This window comes from Sus scrofa, chromosome 5 (assembly GCF_000003025.6).
Source record: "Sus scrofa isolate TJ Tabasco breed Duroc chromosome 5, Sscrofa11.1, whole genome shotgun sequence".
NCBI lineage: Eukaryota > Metazoa > Chordata > Mammalia > Artiodactyla > Suidae > Sus > Sus scrofa.
Window position 1 is genome coordinate 35,655,051 of NC_010447.5, and position 16,163 is coordinate 35,671,213.

The 16,163-nt window shown below is 38.4% G+C and overlaps 1 protein-coding gene across 1 annotated transcript in view; it reads right to left on the reverse strand.

Annotated features, from left to right (window-relative positions):
• ZFC3H1 (zinc finger C3H1-type containing) overlaps nucleotides 1-16,141 on the reverse strand; it is a 53,935-nt gene extending 37,794 nt beyond the window's left edge. Inside the window, exons 1-5 of the mRNA XM_021092001.1 lie at nucleotides 15,278-16,141; nucleotides 8,934-9,350; nucleotides 3,180-3,244; nucleotides 1,253-1,451; nucleotides 775-998 (exon numbers count right to left, since the gene is read on the reverse strand). Coding sequence (XP_020947660.1) covers nucleotides 775-998; nucleotides 1,253-1,451; nucleotides 3,180-3,244; nucleotides 8,934-9,350; nucleotides 15,278-15,875 — 1,503 coding nt within the window. The 5' untranslated portion in view covers nucleotides 15,876-16,141. The remainder of the gene's footprint in view (nucleotides 1-774; nucleotides 999-1,252; nucleotides 1,452-3,179; nucleotides 3,245-8,933; nucleotides 9,351-15,277) is intronic.

Sequence of the window (16,163 nt, forward strand, 5' to 3'; positions counted from 1 at the left end):
ATAAAACAAATAAAAGTGGTTTTTGGGAGTTCAAAGTATGAATACTTATAAATTCTTCACTTAGGCACACCTAACTCTTGATTCCCTATAATTAAAGAGCTCTTATTCTTCAAAATTCCTCTATTTTTAAATATCCATTCACGAGTTTAGTCTCAAAGCTCAGAACTCTAAAATCTGTTACTGCTAACAGCATTAGATCAAAATTAAATCTCTAGTTTACTTCCTGACACTATGCATAAAAGACAATGACTCAGTCATTATCAATGACATACATAATATAGGCTCACAAATGCTTGATAACTAAGTAGACACATGCACTAATTAAGGCTATTACCATAAGATGATTTAACTTTCTTTAAAATAGTCCAAACCAATTAATCATGACCACACTTCTAATTCTACATTACTAAACATTTGAAAACTAATGAAATTCTGCCCCTGTACTTAGCAAGCAGCCATCTTTAGAAAAAGTCCTCACTACAACTCAGCAATACTATTTCTTCCAAACAGAAAATGACAAAAAAGCTAAAAGCAGGCTTGGTTAATCATAATTTTAGTCTTTCATTTCTTCTATTTCTAATATCTATATAACTATTTTTAAAAAAACTCATTCTCAATTATAATCTTCCCTTATCCCCAAATGAGTTATTTATACAAGCTGTATCAAACAAATGAACTTAATACTTTTTCTTAGTTGACTGAATTAATGAAATAAGTCTATAAGGACACTTTAATTTGAGGAATGTTCTGAAGTTGTATTTTTGAACTCCTTACTTTACTTCTTGATCTCCTCTTTCCACCAACTAATTTCATGAATCGATTGTACTGCTCTTCCTGATTGGACAGATCCCGAATTTTTCTGATTTCTTCTTCTCTTTTCCTTCTCTCTTCTTCTTCAGCTTGTTTCCGCTGATCCTCTTCTTTCTGCCTTTCCTGTTCTTTCTGTTGCTGTAGTTTCTTCCATGCCTTTGTTTGCTGCTTCCTCAATGCTTGTTTAGCTTTAAATTTAAAAAATATAGAAACATGAGTATTTATTAGAATTTTCTAGAGGATGAAAGAAAACAAGAGCTTTAAAAATTATTTTCATTATCATTAAGTCACATATACAGCTGCTCCTCTAAGTTCTGTATATATGAAGGATTATTCTTCATTCATGGCCCTCTAATTCCCCAACTCAAAACTTTCTGAATTAAAATCTAGAAGCTATATTTATATATGAAATCAATTAAAAGAATTTAATAGAAATGATCACCTGTAGTGCTAACTTTTTTGGCTGAATGTGTTTTTGTACTGGTTTTAACTTTTTGCTGTATAGTTTTCGTCTTAGTTAGCTTTTCTTTGCTTTCTTTCATCACCTGCTGTTCTTTTTGTTGCCATTTTTTACTGGCTGACTGAAGAGCCAAAAGACGAAGTTGCAATTCAGACAACTCCTCTTCATCTTCACCAAGTTTCTTTAAAAAAAAAAAAAAATAGCTGCCATTTAAAAATTTCATTATTTGACTTTAAACACATTACCAAGTCAAATCTTTTACAAGATCAGAATTTAAAGTTAGTTTTAAGGCAAATATTTAAACAATAAATACAAATAAAATAAAGAAACTGAATAACTTACCATTGCCCTACCGTCTTTTGTCTGTAATACAAACAGAAGATCAGTCTATGGAGGGTACATATGTATATGTCCGTGTCAAGGGTTAGAGGGGGAGGAGACAACAGATAGAAGAAAATAATGCACCAAAAAAAAGTTACGGATTAGAAATTGGCATTTAACTGCCTTCCCAAACATGGGACTAAGAGCTACCACACCAGAAAGTACAGATATCGAATATTTCCACCATTGTAGAAAACTCCCTTAGACAGTGCTAATCCAGAGTTTAACTAAAATAAAGCTATTATCACTGTTTCACTGAGATTTAAGTCTTTGATTACCTTTTGCTACTACTCCTTCTGGAACAAAAGAAACCACTGATCCTATCACTATATGCTACTTAAAGCAGCTACTTGATCAGCAAGAAGGGCCCTGAGCCTTATTCAAATTCCTTGCTGTGACCCTTGAGTCCTCTGTAACTTTAAATGTCACTTTGTCTATGAATATGAATCTTCACTCATCTGTATGAATCTTAACTCTTACAGAGTTATTGTTAGGATATTCAAAAACGGCTATCTTTACGTGCATGTATGTATGTATGTCTGTGCGTGTGTGTTACATTATTATTTATATTATCATTTTTAAATTCAGGACCATCTCTTTCCTAGAGCTTCTAGGCTCTCTGCATCATTTCAATTTACTCATAAAAAGTAACTTAAGTATTCTCTTAAGAGAATAAACTGCAGAAATTTTAGATCTCTAATTCAACAAGCAAAAGGCTTGGGCCAGTGAGAATCTATTCTATGTCAAATGCAGTGCTTGATACTTTTGTACTTTATCCTGCTGATCCTCACAACAACCCAGAGAACAGAGGACATTAAATTCATTTTGTAGAAAAGAAAACAGAGGCAAGCAAAGGCTAAATACACAAAATCACTCAGCTAATAATAGGAGCGAGAACTGGATACCAGGTCAAGGTATCCAAAGCTTTCCGCACAGCATTATCACCCAAAATTAGGAAAAGAAAATCTCTGGAGGAAAATTAAAAGTTCCAAAAAACAACAAGCAAAAAGATCATCTACAGATATGTACAACATTTCATTAAATTTTGTTTAATTGAACCTAGTAGAAATATTCCAAGATGTCTCTCCAAATTTTATCCGTAAAGCTTATATTCAAATGAAGGTATAGCAATAATGAAAGAAAATGAGTGAAAACCAAGACAGAATTTCCCTTTCAAAAGAACAGAGTAGGAATTCCTGTCATGGCGCAGTGGTTAACAAATCCAACTAGGAACCATGAGGTTGTGGGTTCTATCCCTGGCCTTGCTCAGTGGGTTAAGGATCCGACTTTGCCGTGAGCTGTGGTGCAGGTCCCAGACATGGCTCGGAACCCGCGTTGCTATGGTTCTGGTGTAGGCTGACAGCTACAACTCCAATTAGACCCCTAGCCTGGGAACCTCCATATGCTGCGGGAAGCGGTCCTAGAAAAGGCAAAAAGACAAAAAAAAAAACAAAAAAACAAAAAAACAGAGTAAAGCAGTGCAAGAATTAGTCTTACAGAGATATCCAAGCCCATAAACAGATCTTACCTTTTCAGACAGAATATCTGAGGCGCTGATTCTTCTTGTTAAATTTTGTTCTTTATCTTCTAAACCTTTAAAATAAAACAGCATACTCTGAATGCTTTAAAAGACTGCTACAATCAATTTAAAATAAAATGTTATATGACATTTACTAGCAATTATTTTAAAAGGTCTCATTAAAAGGGTCTCATTTTCTCAATCTTTCAATGAAAAGGAAAGAATGTTAGAGAGAATGAAAATTGATCGAACTTTTCATATCAACCTCACTTCTGAAAGTTGTAAGGCAAAAACAATTCAAAATATTGAATTATATTGAAATTACACAATGATAAAATAATTAGAATTCTAAACTAAAAATAATTATTTCAAATAAGAATTTATAGTGTAGACAAGAAACAAAGCTTCATTACTGAATAGACTGCAGTTCCCACTGTGGCTCAGCAGTTAACAAACCCGACTAGTTATCCATGAGAATGCAGGTTCGACCCCTGGCCTCACTCAATGGGTTAAGGATCCAGTGTTGCCATGAGCTGTGGTATAGGTCACAGACACGGCTCAGATCCAGCATTGCTGTGGCTATGGTGTAGGCTGGCAGCTACAGCTCGGATTCAACCCCTAGCCTGGAAACCTCTGTATGCCACAAGTATGGCCCTAAAAAAAAAAAAAAAAAAGAAGACAACATTATGAAAAGATAATACAGATAAGACTATGGTGATTTGTTCAGACCTTAAAAGTTGAAATTAATTCAACATTTAGAGAATGTATTGGATTTATCCACGAAAGAAATGTCCTCTATCTAGAAAAGCTTCAGCAGAAGGTTATGTATCAGTAATATTAAGTCCATTCACACATTTTCCAGAATTCTAGGCTCAGACCTAGATTTTTGATGGAGTTATTCACAAAATCGTATTTATATATTATCTAATCTATGACAGATCTACAAATCACAGAATAAAATTACAACACATTTACAACAGTAGTGAGACAGACATTTTCATAGCTAAAACTGATAAAGTTAAAAACTAAGAAAATCTTTCCTCCAGATGACACAACTGAATCTGCAAAGCTAGGATTCAAACTAAGTCTAAACCCCAGGCCTAGTGTTTTTTTTCCTTCCATAATACCAACTACCAGTGTTTCAAACATCCTAACTTGATGGCTCAAGTAGGCCTCCTGGTAAAAGAATCGGCAACTTATTCAATAAGTACAAAAATTATTAACCAAGTACCTAGAAGAAGTAAATGGAAGGTAACCACCAAACTTTCAGTTAGATGAGTTCTGCCATAAGGCTTGTTTTGGAAATATGAATTTGCTGCAACGTGACTGGTATTCTAGAAAATAATTTTGAGCACAACACAAATTTCACATTTGCTTATGTGCAATCTGTGTCTGAGAAACATTAAAAGAATACAGGAAACTGTACCCAGGCGATCCTAGCCGGAGCCATATAGGAACATACAAACACCCCCCCAACACACACACACATACACTTTGATCAATCTACTAGCTATGTTCACTGTGTATGTGATGAGCCATACCCACTCCCATCTGGTGTTACAACTTACTGTCCAATTTCAAATAACCTGCTTTGCTCTATTTCATAGTAACTTAAAAGCTGCAAATCTACTTCCACAAGCACATTTATGCCTTTTTCAAGATAAACTGACTTATTTATTGTAGGTAGTATTTCAGGCGTTTTTACCCATTAAACATGTAAACCTGCACTGTCATTCTCATTAGGTTCCTATCTTTTTTTCATATGCCATTGACAAAGTTTTTTGAGTGTTGTTTCCCTGACAACATTTGCCCAAAAGCTCTGTGGTATTTCTTGGGCAATTCTGCAGTTTAGTGATTTTCACAAATGCATGTCACCTTAAAACTGACTAGACAGTAATAACTATTAGACAAAAATGAACAAGTAAAGAAAAAAATAAAAATTTTCCAGAATAAATGCAGAAAGCACTAATGATTTCTCCTATATGAGAAGAAACCTAGGCATTTCATTAAGTCATGAGAAGTCTATTAGTTGATGAGGCTTTCCTCATCTGTAAATAGTGGGTCTCTTTAAGGGAGCATACAGACAAGCAGCCTTTAAGCTGGCAGATACCCAAAGAGTACAATGTTACCCCTAAAACAAATATAAAGCATAAATTTCAGGCCGTAAGTCTAACTTAACACAAAGATTATAAAAGCAAGTTATGGTTTAACTGACCAAACGTGTAGTTTGGTCCTTCTGTCCTACCAATGTCACAGATCTCTACAATAAAATTATTATTTTAATTCTTACTCAATATTTCCAAAATGAAAATTGATTTTGTATAGTCATGTAGTATTTTAAAAATTACTACCTGAAATTCTAAACTGAGCTAGAGATAGTCAGGATATAGGTGGTAGTTAAAACCACAGTAACTGAGAACATGCAAGGAAAACAGAACACTGAGGGAGTTCCCGTCGTGGCGCAGTGGTTAACAAATCCGACTAGGAACCATGAGGTTGTGGGTTCGGTCCCTGCCCTTGCTCAGTGGGTTAACGATCCAGCGTTGCCGTGAGCTGTGGTGTAGGTTGCAGACGCGGCTCGGATCCCGCGTTGCTGTGGCTCTGGTGTAGGCCGGCAGCTACAGCTCTGATTCAACTCCTAGCCTGGGAACCTCCATATGCTGCGGGAGTGGCCCAAAGAAATATCAAAAAAAAGACAAAAAAAAAAAAAAGAAAAAGAAAATAGAACACTGAGGACATCAACAGTTGAGAATTGAGAAGTTACAAAAGAAGAGTATTTTTGTAAAAAAAGTAAAATTAGAAGGAATTCCCATCGTGGCTCAGCAGTTAATGAATCTGACTAGCATCCATGAGGACGCAGGTTCGATCCCTGGCCTTGCTCAGTGGGTTAAGGATCTGGTGTTGCTGTGAGCTGGCACTGGGAGGAGGACCATGTGCACAGGAGCTCCATGGGACTGGGGGAAACAGACTCCATTCTTGGAGGGTGTACACAGGATTCCATGTGACGGTCCCAGGGCAAAGCAGGGACTCCATAAGACCTGCCTCCGGATCTTGGAGGGTATCCTGGGAAAGCAACGGGCAGCTGTGGCTCATTGATGGGGGCAGGACACTGGAGGCAGAGGCAGGACACTGGAGGCAGAGGTCCTGGGAATAGTCATCATATTCACTGGTGTGAGCTCCCCTGGAGGCTGCCATTTTGGAAAAATCTGGCCCTACCCATCAGGGCTGAGAAGCTCCAGGCCAAACAACAAACAAGGTGGAACAGAGCCCAACCCATCAACAGACTGCCTAAAGTCCTCCTAGACACGGAGCTGTCCCTAATCACACCGAGAGAGACAAGACTCATCTCCACCTATCAGTGAGCAGGCACCAGTCCCCCCCAACAGGAAATCTGTAACAAGCCCCTGTATTGACTTCCCCCACAAAAGGGAAGACACCACAAGCAAGAGAAGTTACAACACTCTAGCCTGCAAAAAAAGGAAACCAGATGGAAAGCTATACAAAATGAAAAGGCAGAGGAATATAAGCCAGATGAGGGAACTAGACAAAACCCCAGAAAAATAGCTAAGTGACCTGGAGATTAGCAGCTCCAAAAAAGACTTTAGCACAATGACAGTAAAGACGATCTAATATCTTGGGGGAAAAAAAAACAAAAAACAAAAACTGGAGGCAAGGATTGATAAATTAGAAGAGAAGCTGAACAGAGAAATAGAAGACTTAAAGATTAAACAAGCAAAGGTCCAAAATTCAATAACCAAGATAAAAAATTCACTAGAAGGAACCAAGAGCAGATTACAGGAGGCAGAACAACAAATAAGTGAGGTGGAAATCATGGGTGCAGAAAATAAAAAGAATGAAAAGAAACAAGACAAGTCTAAGAGAATTCTGGGACAACCTTAAACACGTCAACATTTGCATTATAGGGGTGATAGAAGAAGATAGAAAGGGCCATAGAAAATATCTGAAGAGATAATAACCAAAAACTTTCCAACATAAGAAATCATTCACTCAAATGCAGGAAGCACATATACCATGTAAAATAAACCCAAGGAGGAACACCCTGAGACACATATTAATCAAATTGATCTACCAAATATCCCAGGAATGATTCCAATCTTAAAACTAATCCAAAGAATAATGAGGAACCCCCCCCCAATTCATTCTGGGCATCATTACTTATATTAAAACTTGTAAGGAAAAAGAGGGTGAAAAACTACAGGCTATGAACCTAGATGAAAAATTCTGAACAAAACATTAGCAGGAGTTCCCGTCATGGCGCAATGGTTAACGAATCCGACTAGGAACCATGAGGTTGCGGGTTTGATCCCCGGCCTTGCTCAGTGGGTTAACGATCCGGTGTTGCCATGAGCTGTGGTGTAGGTTGCAGACTCGGCTCGGATCCTACAATGCTGTGGCTCTGGCGTAGGCTGGCAGCTACAGCTCCGATTAGACCCCTAGCCTGGGAAACTCCATACGCAGCGGGAGTGGCCCAAGAAATAGCAAAAAAAGACAAAAAATAATAATAATAATTAAAATAAAATAAAATAATAAAAACTATTTAAAAAATTAGCAAAACTTTAATTATGAAGATTTTTATAACTGCCCCAAACTGGAAGAACCTAAATGTCCCTGAAGTGGAAAATGGATAAACTGGAGCACAATCATTCGGTGGGGACTAATGATATATACAACCACATGGATGAATCTCAAACACACTGCTATACGGTAAAGAAGCTAAAAGTTAAACGGCAATGTACTATGACTCCATTTGCATGACATTCTGGAAAATACAGAAGTATAGGGTCAGAAAACAGTGGTTACCAGGTAGGGTTGGTGGCAAGAAGAAATGGGTGGGAGGGTTAATGGAACTGTTCTATATCTTAATAGGATAGCTGGCAACGATTCTCCAACTACCTCAATTTGTCAAAACTCAAATTAACTGTACAGTAAAATTTCTGTATATAAATTTATCATTACACATTCATAAGAAGAAAATAATCAACAAATTAAATCCATGATGTATAAAAATGATGTATCATGAACTAGTTAGATTTCTCCAAAGTATATGAGGGTGTTTTATACTACAAAAATCAACCAATTATAAACCATTACACTAATAAACTGAAGAAAGATCAGATGCTCTTTTCCATAATGAAGAAAAAAGATCTGATAAACTTCAACATCCATTCAAAATTTCAAACAGGGAATAGGGTTGGGGGGTGAACCCTTCCTTTACCCCAAAGAGGACACCTATAACAAACTTAACCAACATCACATGTAAAAGTAAATGGCAGAGTTCCTGCTGTAGCACAGTGAGTTAAGAATATGGCTGCATGGCTCTGGTCACTGTGGAGGCGAGGGTTCAATCTCCAGCCCAGCACAGTGGGTTAAAGGATCCAGCATTGCCGCAGCTGCAGCTCCAATTCAATTCCTGGCCCAGAAACTTCCACATGCCGTGTGTGTAGCCATTTTAAAAAAAAGTGAACAGCAAAAGCACCCCCTTGAAAGTTAGGAAACAAGGTGCCCACTATGAACACTTTATGTTAAAAACTGTATTATCAGTCTTGACCCACACTTAAGGCCAAAAGAGAAAATTAGAATGAAACAAAACTTGTCATCACTCAATAACATGTCTGTGTGGAAAGTGCAAAAAGAATTCACAAATCTTAGAGTCACTTCAATGAAGAACACTACCAAAATAACTAATTATCCCTTTAGAGAAGGAAGAATCTCATTACTAATAGAAATTTTTAATTCCATTACCTTGACTAGATTCAGTAGTGTCAGATTTCAGAGAAAGTTGTTTTGTTCCATCTTTAACTTTTTTCAAACGGTTCTTATCTCCTGGTAAAGTCAATTTTTGCCTGAGTGGTTTTAAGTCAAATGCCTGAAAAGTTTTGACCTGTGTTTTCTCCTCAGGAGCTACTTCTTTACTTGAGTCCTTTGTAATACTGACATTATCAGTGCTTGTTTGGTCCTCAAAGTTCAATGTTTTAGCATCTTCTTGTGCATTCTCCTCTTTGCTACTCAAAGCTAGTTTTTCATCCTTATTGATGCACTCTAGTTCCAACTGTATTTGCTTATACTTCAAAAGTAAATCTTCAAAAGTTTCTTCCCCACAGTTTTCATTTTTTGATGAATAATTCTGTTTTCTTGATGGAGATCTTCCAAAGCTTTTGGCTGAGCAGCATATTAAGGAAACCAGTTTCCAAAAATTTTCCAGTTAATTTAGCAAAAACACATTAAGCTATTGATGAATTGTCTCCTTTTTTAATTTGATTTTCAAGGAAGATGAATTGACATTTTTAAATTACTAAATTCCATTTAACATATGTGCTAATGCCCACTTTCACTATGTGCTCATACTTCAAATTTAACAAGTATCCATAAACAGTACACTTACAAAATCACTAGTAACAGTTACTACCCATCGTACCCACAAGTACTCCACCTAGTTAGGTTACAGAATCCTTCCTTCTGCGTATTAGGAAAGCCCATAATGAGCTGAATGTTAAAGATTTCTTTCTTGGGGGTTCCCATTGTGGCTCAGCAGGTTACAAACCCAACCAGTATCCATGAGGATGCGGGTTCGATCCCTGGCCTCGCTCAGTGGATCAAAAATCCAGTGTTGCAAGGATCCACTGTTGCCATGAGCTGTGGTACAGGTCGCAGTTGCAGCTCGGATCCCGAGTTGCTGTGGCTGTGTTGGATATAGGCAGCTGCAGCTCTGATTCAACCCCTCGCCTAGGAACTTCCATATGCCTCAGGTATGACCCTAAAAAAAAAAATTCTTTCTCAAGAAAGAGGGGAGAAACTAAATGATTGTCACAGATGTGGATGACTGACACTTTAAATCATCAGGAGAAAACATTTCTCATCTTTTTAAATTAGTTTCTTCTCATGTCTCAATTTTAAAAACTAGAGATTAAAAAATGTACACTGCCAATACTTAAGACTAATTTATGAATAGGAAACACTGTATTAAAAACCTAACCTATAACTATCTTAAAGGTCATCAAGTATACTAAAATCCAAGATAGGTAAAACTAAGGTAATGAAGGCAATTACATAATAAAAAAATAAAACTTCAGGTGATATTCAAAATGTAGCTTCTAAACTAATTTCCCCCTGAAGATAAGGATATCTAAACCAATTATTTTGGGGGTTTTTCTTCTCTAATATAGCAATACACGAAACATAATTTCTTGATTGGAAATGGCTACAAAGTCCCAAACTACAACTTTTATTTGAAATAATTCATACATATGAGAATTGTTCCATCTCACTTCTCCAGCCTAGAAATTAACAAAAGACAAATAGTTTATGTGGTTTTAATACAATATGTCATTTATAAATCATTTGAATTGGCTAGGGATATAACGTTACAGTTCCCTAAATATAGTTTCTTCTTTAACTGTGTAACAACTTACTGGACAAGCAATCTACAAAGATTTTTAAACTTCCCTAATGACCAATTCAAGAATGGGAATTACCACCAAATATTTTAGAACTGAATGAGCATTACAAATGAAAATCTTTACAGGGAGTTCCCATTGTGGCTCAGTTGTTAACAAACCCCCGACTAGCATCCATGAGGACGAGGGTTTGATCCCTGGCGATGCTCAGTGGGTTAAGGATCCAGCATTGCCGTGAGCTATGGTGTAGGTCGAAGACGCTGCTCGAAGCCCAGCTTGCTGTGGCTCTGGCGTAGGCCAGCAGCTACAGCTCCGACTGGACCCCTAGCCCGGGTACCTCCATATGCCATGGGAGCGGCCCTAAAAAGACAAAAATAAATAAATAAACAAATAAAGTTTAGAGGGTCCTTGGTGGCTCAGTGGGATAAAGATCTGACGTTATCACTGCTGTGCCTTGGGTTTCAACCTTAGCCCTTGAACTTCCTCATGCCACCAGCACAGCCAAAAGGAAAAAAGAAAGTCTTCACAATTCTGCAGCAAAACTGTTCTAGCAAATTTTGGTTTTCTGATCTCCTCTCCAGAGCTATTTCTTGAAAGAATATTAGTTTATTACCTGTCTTAATCGTTAACCAAGTGGAATTTGGCTTCTGCTGGCTGAGTTTATCTACCATGTTTCCAAACCTTATTTTGCCTGATTTTCCTGCAGCTTTGGACACTGTAAACTGCTTCTCTCTTGGCTTCTATACCTCCAATCTCCTTTTGTTTCCTTACCCTTTTTTTTTTTTTTTGCCAATAGTCTTCATGACTTAGTTCTCTCCCAATGCCTGAAAAAATGAGCTCTATTTAGCCTCTCTTCATTTTGAATATTTTAATGCACTCATAGTTTTGCCTAGTGATAGACATTTGAGGTTCTAAGTCCCACAAGCCATCCCCATCCTATTGCTAGACTAATCTTTCTAGAACACAAATCTGATCAGATCTCTTCCCTTGTTTTAATCTAAGAAGAGTCCAAAATCCTACAGCATATGATGCTTTCATGATTCCTTTCCAATCTCACCATTTTCATGTTTATTACAATTTATGCATAGCTTTGTGTCTAGTTTTTCTGTTCTTCAAACTGACCCCAATTCAAATGCCACCTCCTACATGAAGCTAGATAGTTAGTTGTCCCCCTACCCAACCATTACATACTCTCTGTAAATCAATTCTGTAGTTGTATGCATTTACACCTCACTTTTTCAATGGAATCATCTAAAGGCACAACCACAGTAACTTAAAAAAACATTCAATATACTAACAAAAAATAACTAAAAGTTCCTTTATGCCAGCACTGTGGCAGCTTGGCACAGGCCACAACTGTGGCACTGGTTTGATCCCTGGCCTGGGAACTTCCACCTGCCATAGGTGTAGCCAAAAATAAATTAATAACTAAAGGATAGAAAAATGAGAGGCAACTAAGTTATAATTAAATAATCTCCTTCAAGGCTAAATGAAATCTCCCACTAAGATGAAACCAACACTTAAATTGGTCGGGAGTTCCCACTGTGGCACAATGGTGAACAAATCCGACTAGGAACCATGAGGTTGTGGGTTCGATCCCTGGCCTTCCTCAGTGGGTTAAGGATTCAGCGTTGCCATGAGCTGTGGTGCAGGTTGCAGACGAGGCTCGGATCCTGCGTTGCTATGGCTGTGGCGTAGGTCAGCAGCTGCAGCTCCGATTAGATCCCTAGCCTGGGAACCTCCATATGCCGTGGGTGCAGCCCTAGAAAAGGCACAAAGACAAAAAAATATATATATATATATTAAATTGGTCAAGATTCAATTTCTTTCTTTTTTTTTTTTAATTTTATGGCCGCATTCATGGCATATGGAAGTTCCTGGGCCAGGGGCTGTGATCTACACCACAGCTGCAGCAGCAACACCAGATCCTTTAACCCACTGTGCCAGGCCAGGGATCAAACCGACACCTCTGCAGCAATCTGAGCCATTGCAGTCAGATTCTTAACCCACTGCACTACAGCAGGTACTCCAAGATGCAATTTCTAACTGAAACGTGGTTTAAAAAAGAATTGCCATTCAACCTTTAAAACTACAGGTGAAAATGGAATGTCTTTCTACTGATAAAAGACATTAGCCTAATTATGTTAGCTCTGATCAGATTTGAAAGTTTAAAATAGTAGCCATCCAAAGGAAACATGTGCTAAGATTGACTGACAAAGTGTCTATCACTAAGGAAAGGTAAAAATGAGTGAGAATGAAAATAACTACTACTACAATAGAATCTGATTTATTCTATTTCTTTAAAGCTGCATCATATTACAGAGAAAAAAAGTTTTTTAAAAAAGAAACCCATCTGTACTCATGTTACTTCAGTTCTAGATTATGAAAAGGAGCCACAGAATAACCCTTATCCTTTCTTAATGCAACATTTGTAAAATAAAAATACACCACAAAAACAGTGGAAATATGAATTAAACTCAGTACAATTATGGTATTAAAGAGCTTTGAATTAATAAAATTTTAAATTACAAATTGTTTGCTCATATTATATAGACGTGGCTAGGAACTATGTCTTCCCTTGCAAATTCTTACAAAGAATACCACCACTAGGATGCATTAATGATACTTCAAAAACAATAAACAGAAGATCCTTAAGTGCAGCATCTGAGAAAAGAAAAATAGCAAAACAGCTCATTTCTTATAAGTTATTGTAGAAATCAGACAGGCTCTTTTCCTGTACTTGTTTCACAACATCATATGCCTATTTACTAATAAAAACATATAAAGTTGGAGTTCTCTTTTGTGGTGCACAGAAGATTAAGGATCCAGCACTGTCACTGTAGCGATTTGGGTCGCTGCTATGGCATGGGTTCGATCCCTGGCCCAGAAACTTTGATAGGCCACGGGAGCAGCCAAAGAAAAAACCCCACAAACTATATAAGGTTAATAATTAATGAAGGTATGTGGTAGAGGTCAAATTGGTATTGAATGAGAAGGCAAAGGCAGGAGCTAGGTAAATCTACTCATTACTTTCTTCTCTAAAATAAACTAAGAAAAAACTTTAAGCTCTCCATAATACTTTTTACATACTTCAATTCGAACTTTTTACACTGAACTATGGTCATTGATATGTCTCTCCCACAAAAATTACAAGTCTCATCTTTGTACTCTTAAAAAATCTGAATATATGTGCTTAAATAGCCTTTCTGCTTTTAGATTCATAATTGACAACTAATAAATCCTTGATTAAAAAATATCTTGGGCAGAGGTTTTCTAACTTCACTGGAAGACTATCCTCTTTTGAAAAGTTAAATACAGGGAGTTCCTGCTGTGGCATCTCTGGAGCGATGAGATGCAGGTTTGATCCCTGGCCCGACACAGTGGCTTAACGATCCAGTGCTGCAACTGTGGCGTAGGTCACAACTGTGGCTCGGATCTGATCCCTGGCCCAGGAACTCCATATGCCTCGGGGCGGTCAAAAAAGAAAAGAAAAAAAAAGTTAAATACCAAAATGATTTTTTCTGAAACAATCCTGGAGTGCTCCTAATCCAACTTTTGGTTGTAATTTTTTCAGAGCACTAGCACCAGAAGCTGCTACTTCTTACCTAAACCTATATTTCTATCCTGACATCTGGGAAAGACAATTTGGGCCTGAGTATCCCATGAAAATAATGTTCACTGTCTCCCAAACAAATGTCATTATATGTTAAGTGTCATATATAATGAATATATTAAAAAATCATTACACCATGGAAATTACAATCAGTAATAAAGTTCTTAGTAAACTTTTTATGTGGTTATCATGGAATAAGTCAAGACACAGACATATAAACACATCTTAAAATGGCAAATCTTCAGATGAGTAAACTCAGGAATGTTTAAAGATCAGAAGGGACAAAAAACAGATATTTTGCAATTTTCCTTCTCAATCTCTCCATAATCTCCACCTTCCCATAAATCCCATGGTTTCCAATATATTGAGATAAAAATGCTGTTAAGTTTCATTCTCTCTGTAGCCCAACTCTAAGAGTTATAAAATGTCAAAAATGTGAACATAAGAAATAAGACTTAAAGTTTTCCAAAAAAGACATATAAATTTAAAGCCTCTGAATTAATAGAGCTGGTGAATATACCGGGGTTTTTTTTTTCCAACTTTAGAAGGCAGCAATGTGTAAGAATAAATCAAGATAGAAAGGTTAAAACAGACTCAAATAAAAGCAGTAGGATTATGCAGAATGAAACTTCACAATTTCCAATGTCGCAGTGCAATATGATATAAGCAATGGTATTCCCCAAACTTTTTATGGCTAATATTTTTTTTCTTCCTCTAAAAATCTAAGTCAACATCACCTAAAAGCAAGGGTAGTATTAAAAAGAGGGTTAATGAAACTTGGGCTTCTGATGTAATATTACAGATCTGATTTTACACTTCCTTAGGTTCCATTAGTTTGGCCCCCATCCATAACACGTAAATATTTATTAAAAAGCAATAAACTCAATAAAGTAATTTTTTAAAATAACGCTACGGTTTGACACATGGAGATTACCAAAGAACCAACTACGTTAAGTATACTTACAGTGACAAGCGGTTCTGATGGTTCAGAAAAGTTACTCATCTCAAAGACCTAGCAATGACGCTAAAAGGAACTTTAGTAGTGACACACCCAGGGCAGACCGCCACGTTAAGGATACAACTCTTCCGAGGTGGAGAGGGCTCTCGCCAGCTCTGACTGCTGCTGAATCCAGATCCTGCTCCTCCTCCTAGGGGAGGTCTGCCCCCCGGCTTGCCTCCTCGCTCACCCCCTCCTCGCCCCCGACTCCAGCGACTCCCACCCCGGTAAGGCCTGCCTCGAAAACGGAAACGGTCCAAGGCAATGTGGCTCCGTTCCCAAAAGGACGGCCGGGGGCTGCTTTCGGACAGTGAGCTCGAAGGCATCCGCACGGAAGGCGGGTGAGACCTGAACGGCTCTTTGGGTCGGTAGCTGCTGTGTCCCCTGAGGTGGCCCCGCTCCGACGCGTGCCGTGAGCGTGAGAAATTCCTCAGCTGCTGCTGAGAAGAGGACGACGACGAGGAGGAGCCACCGCCTCCGCCGGATCCACCACCCCGGGCCGGGTGAGGAGGCCTTCGCCGCGGATACGGTAACAGCCCTCCGCCACTGCTGCTGCTGCTGCTCCGGCTCCGTATCTGGCTGTTATTATCGTCATCGCTGATCTCTCCATCTTCGAGCTCCCCTTCTTCCTTGGGCGAGAGGCCACTGGAGGCCGGGGCCGGAGTATCTGCGGTCGCCATCCCGGGAGCAGTGCCTTCCACACAACCTTAGCCCTCTGTCCGGGGATCCACCCTACAATTGTCTTCCTCCTCTGTTTCCTTTTTTCCTAACGGACCCGGTCGGTGCGGTTTTACAGTACTCGGACACCTAGTGGGCTCTGCTCCCCAACTTCCCCGCACCCCAGCTCTTTCTCGCCGGACCGTCGCAATTCAGTTCCCTTCCCTAGCGCCCCCTTGCTCTCCGCGATCGGGGCTCTTCCGCCTCGCGAGAAAGGGTCTCTGGAAGTGGCTCTACTCGTGACGTCACTT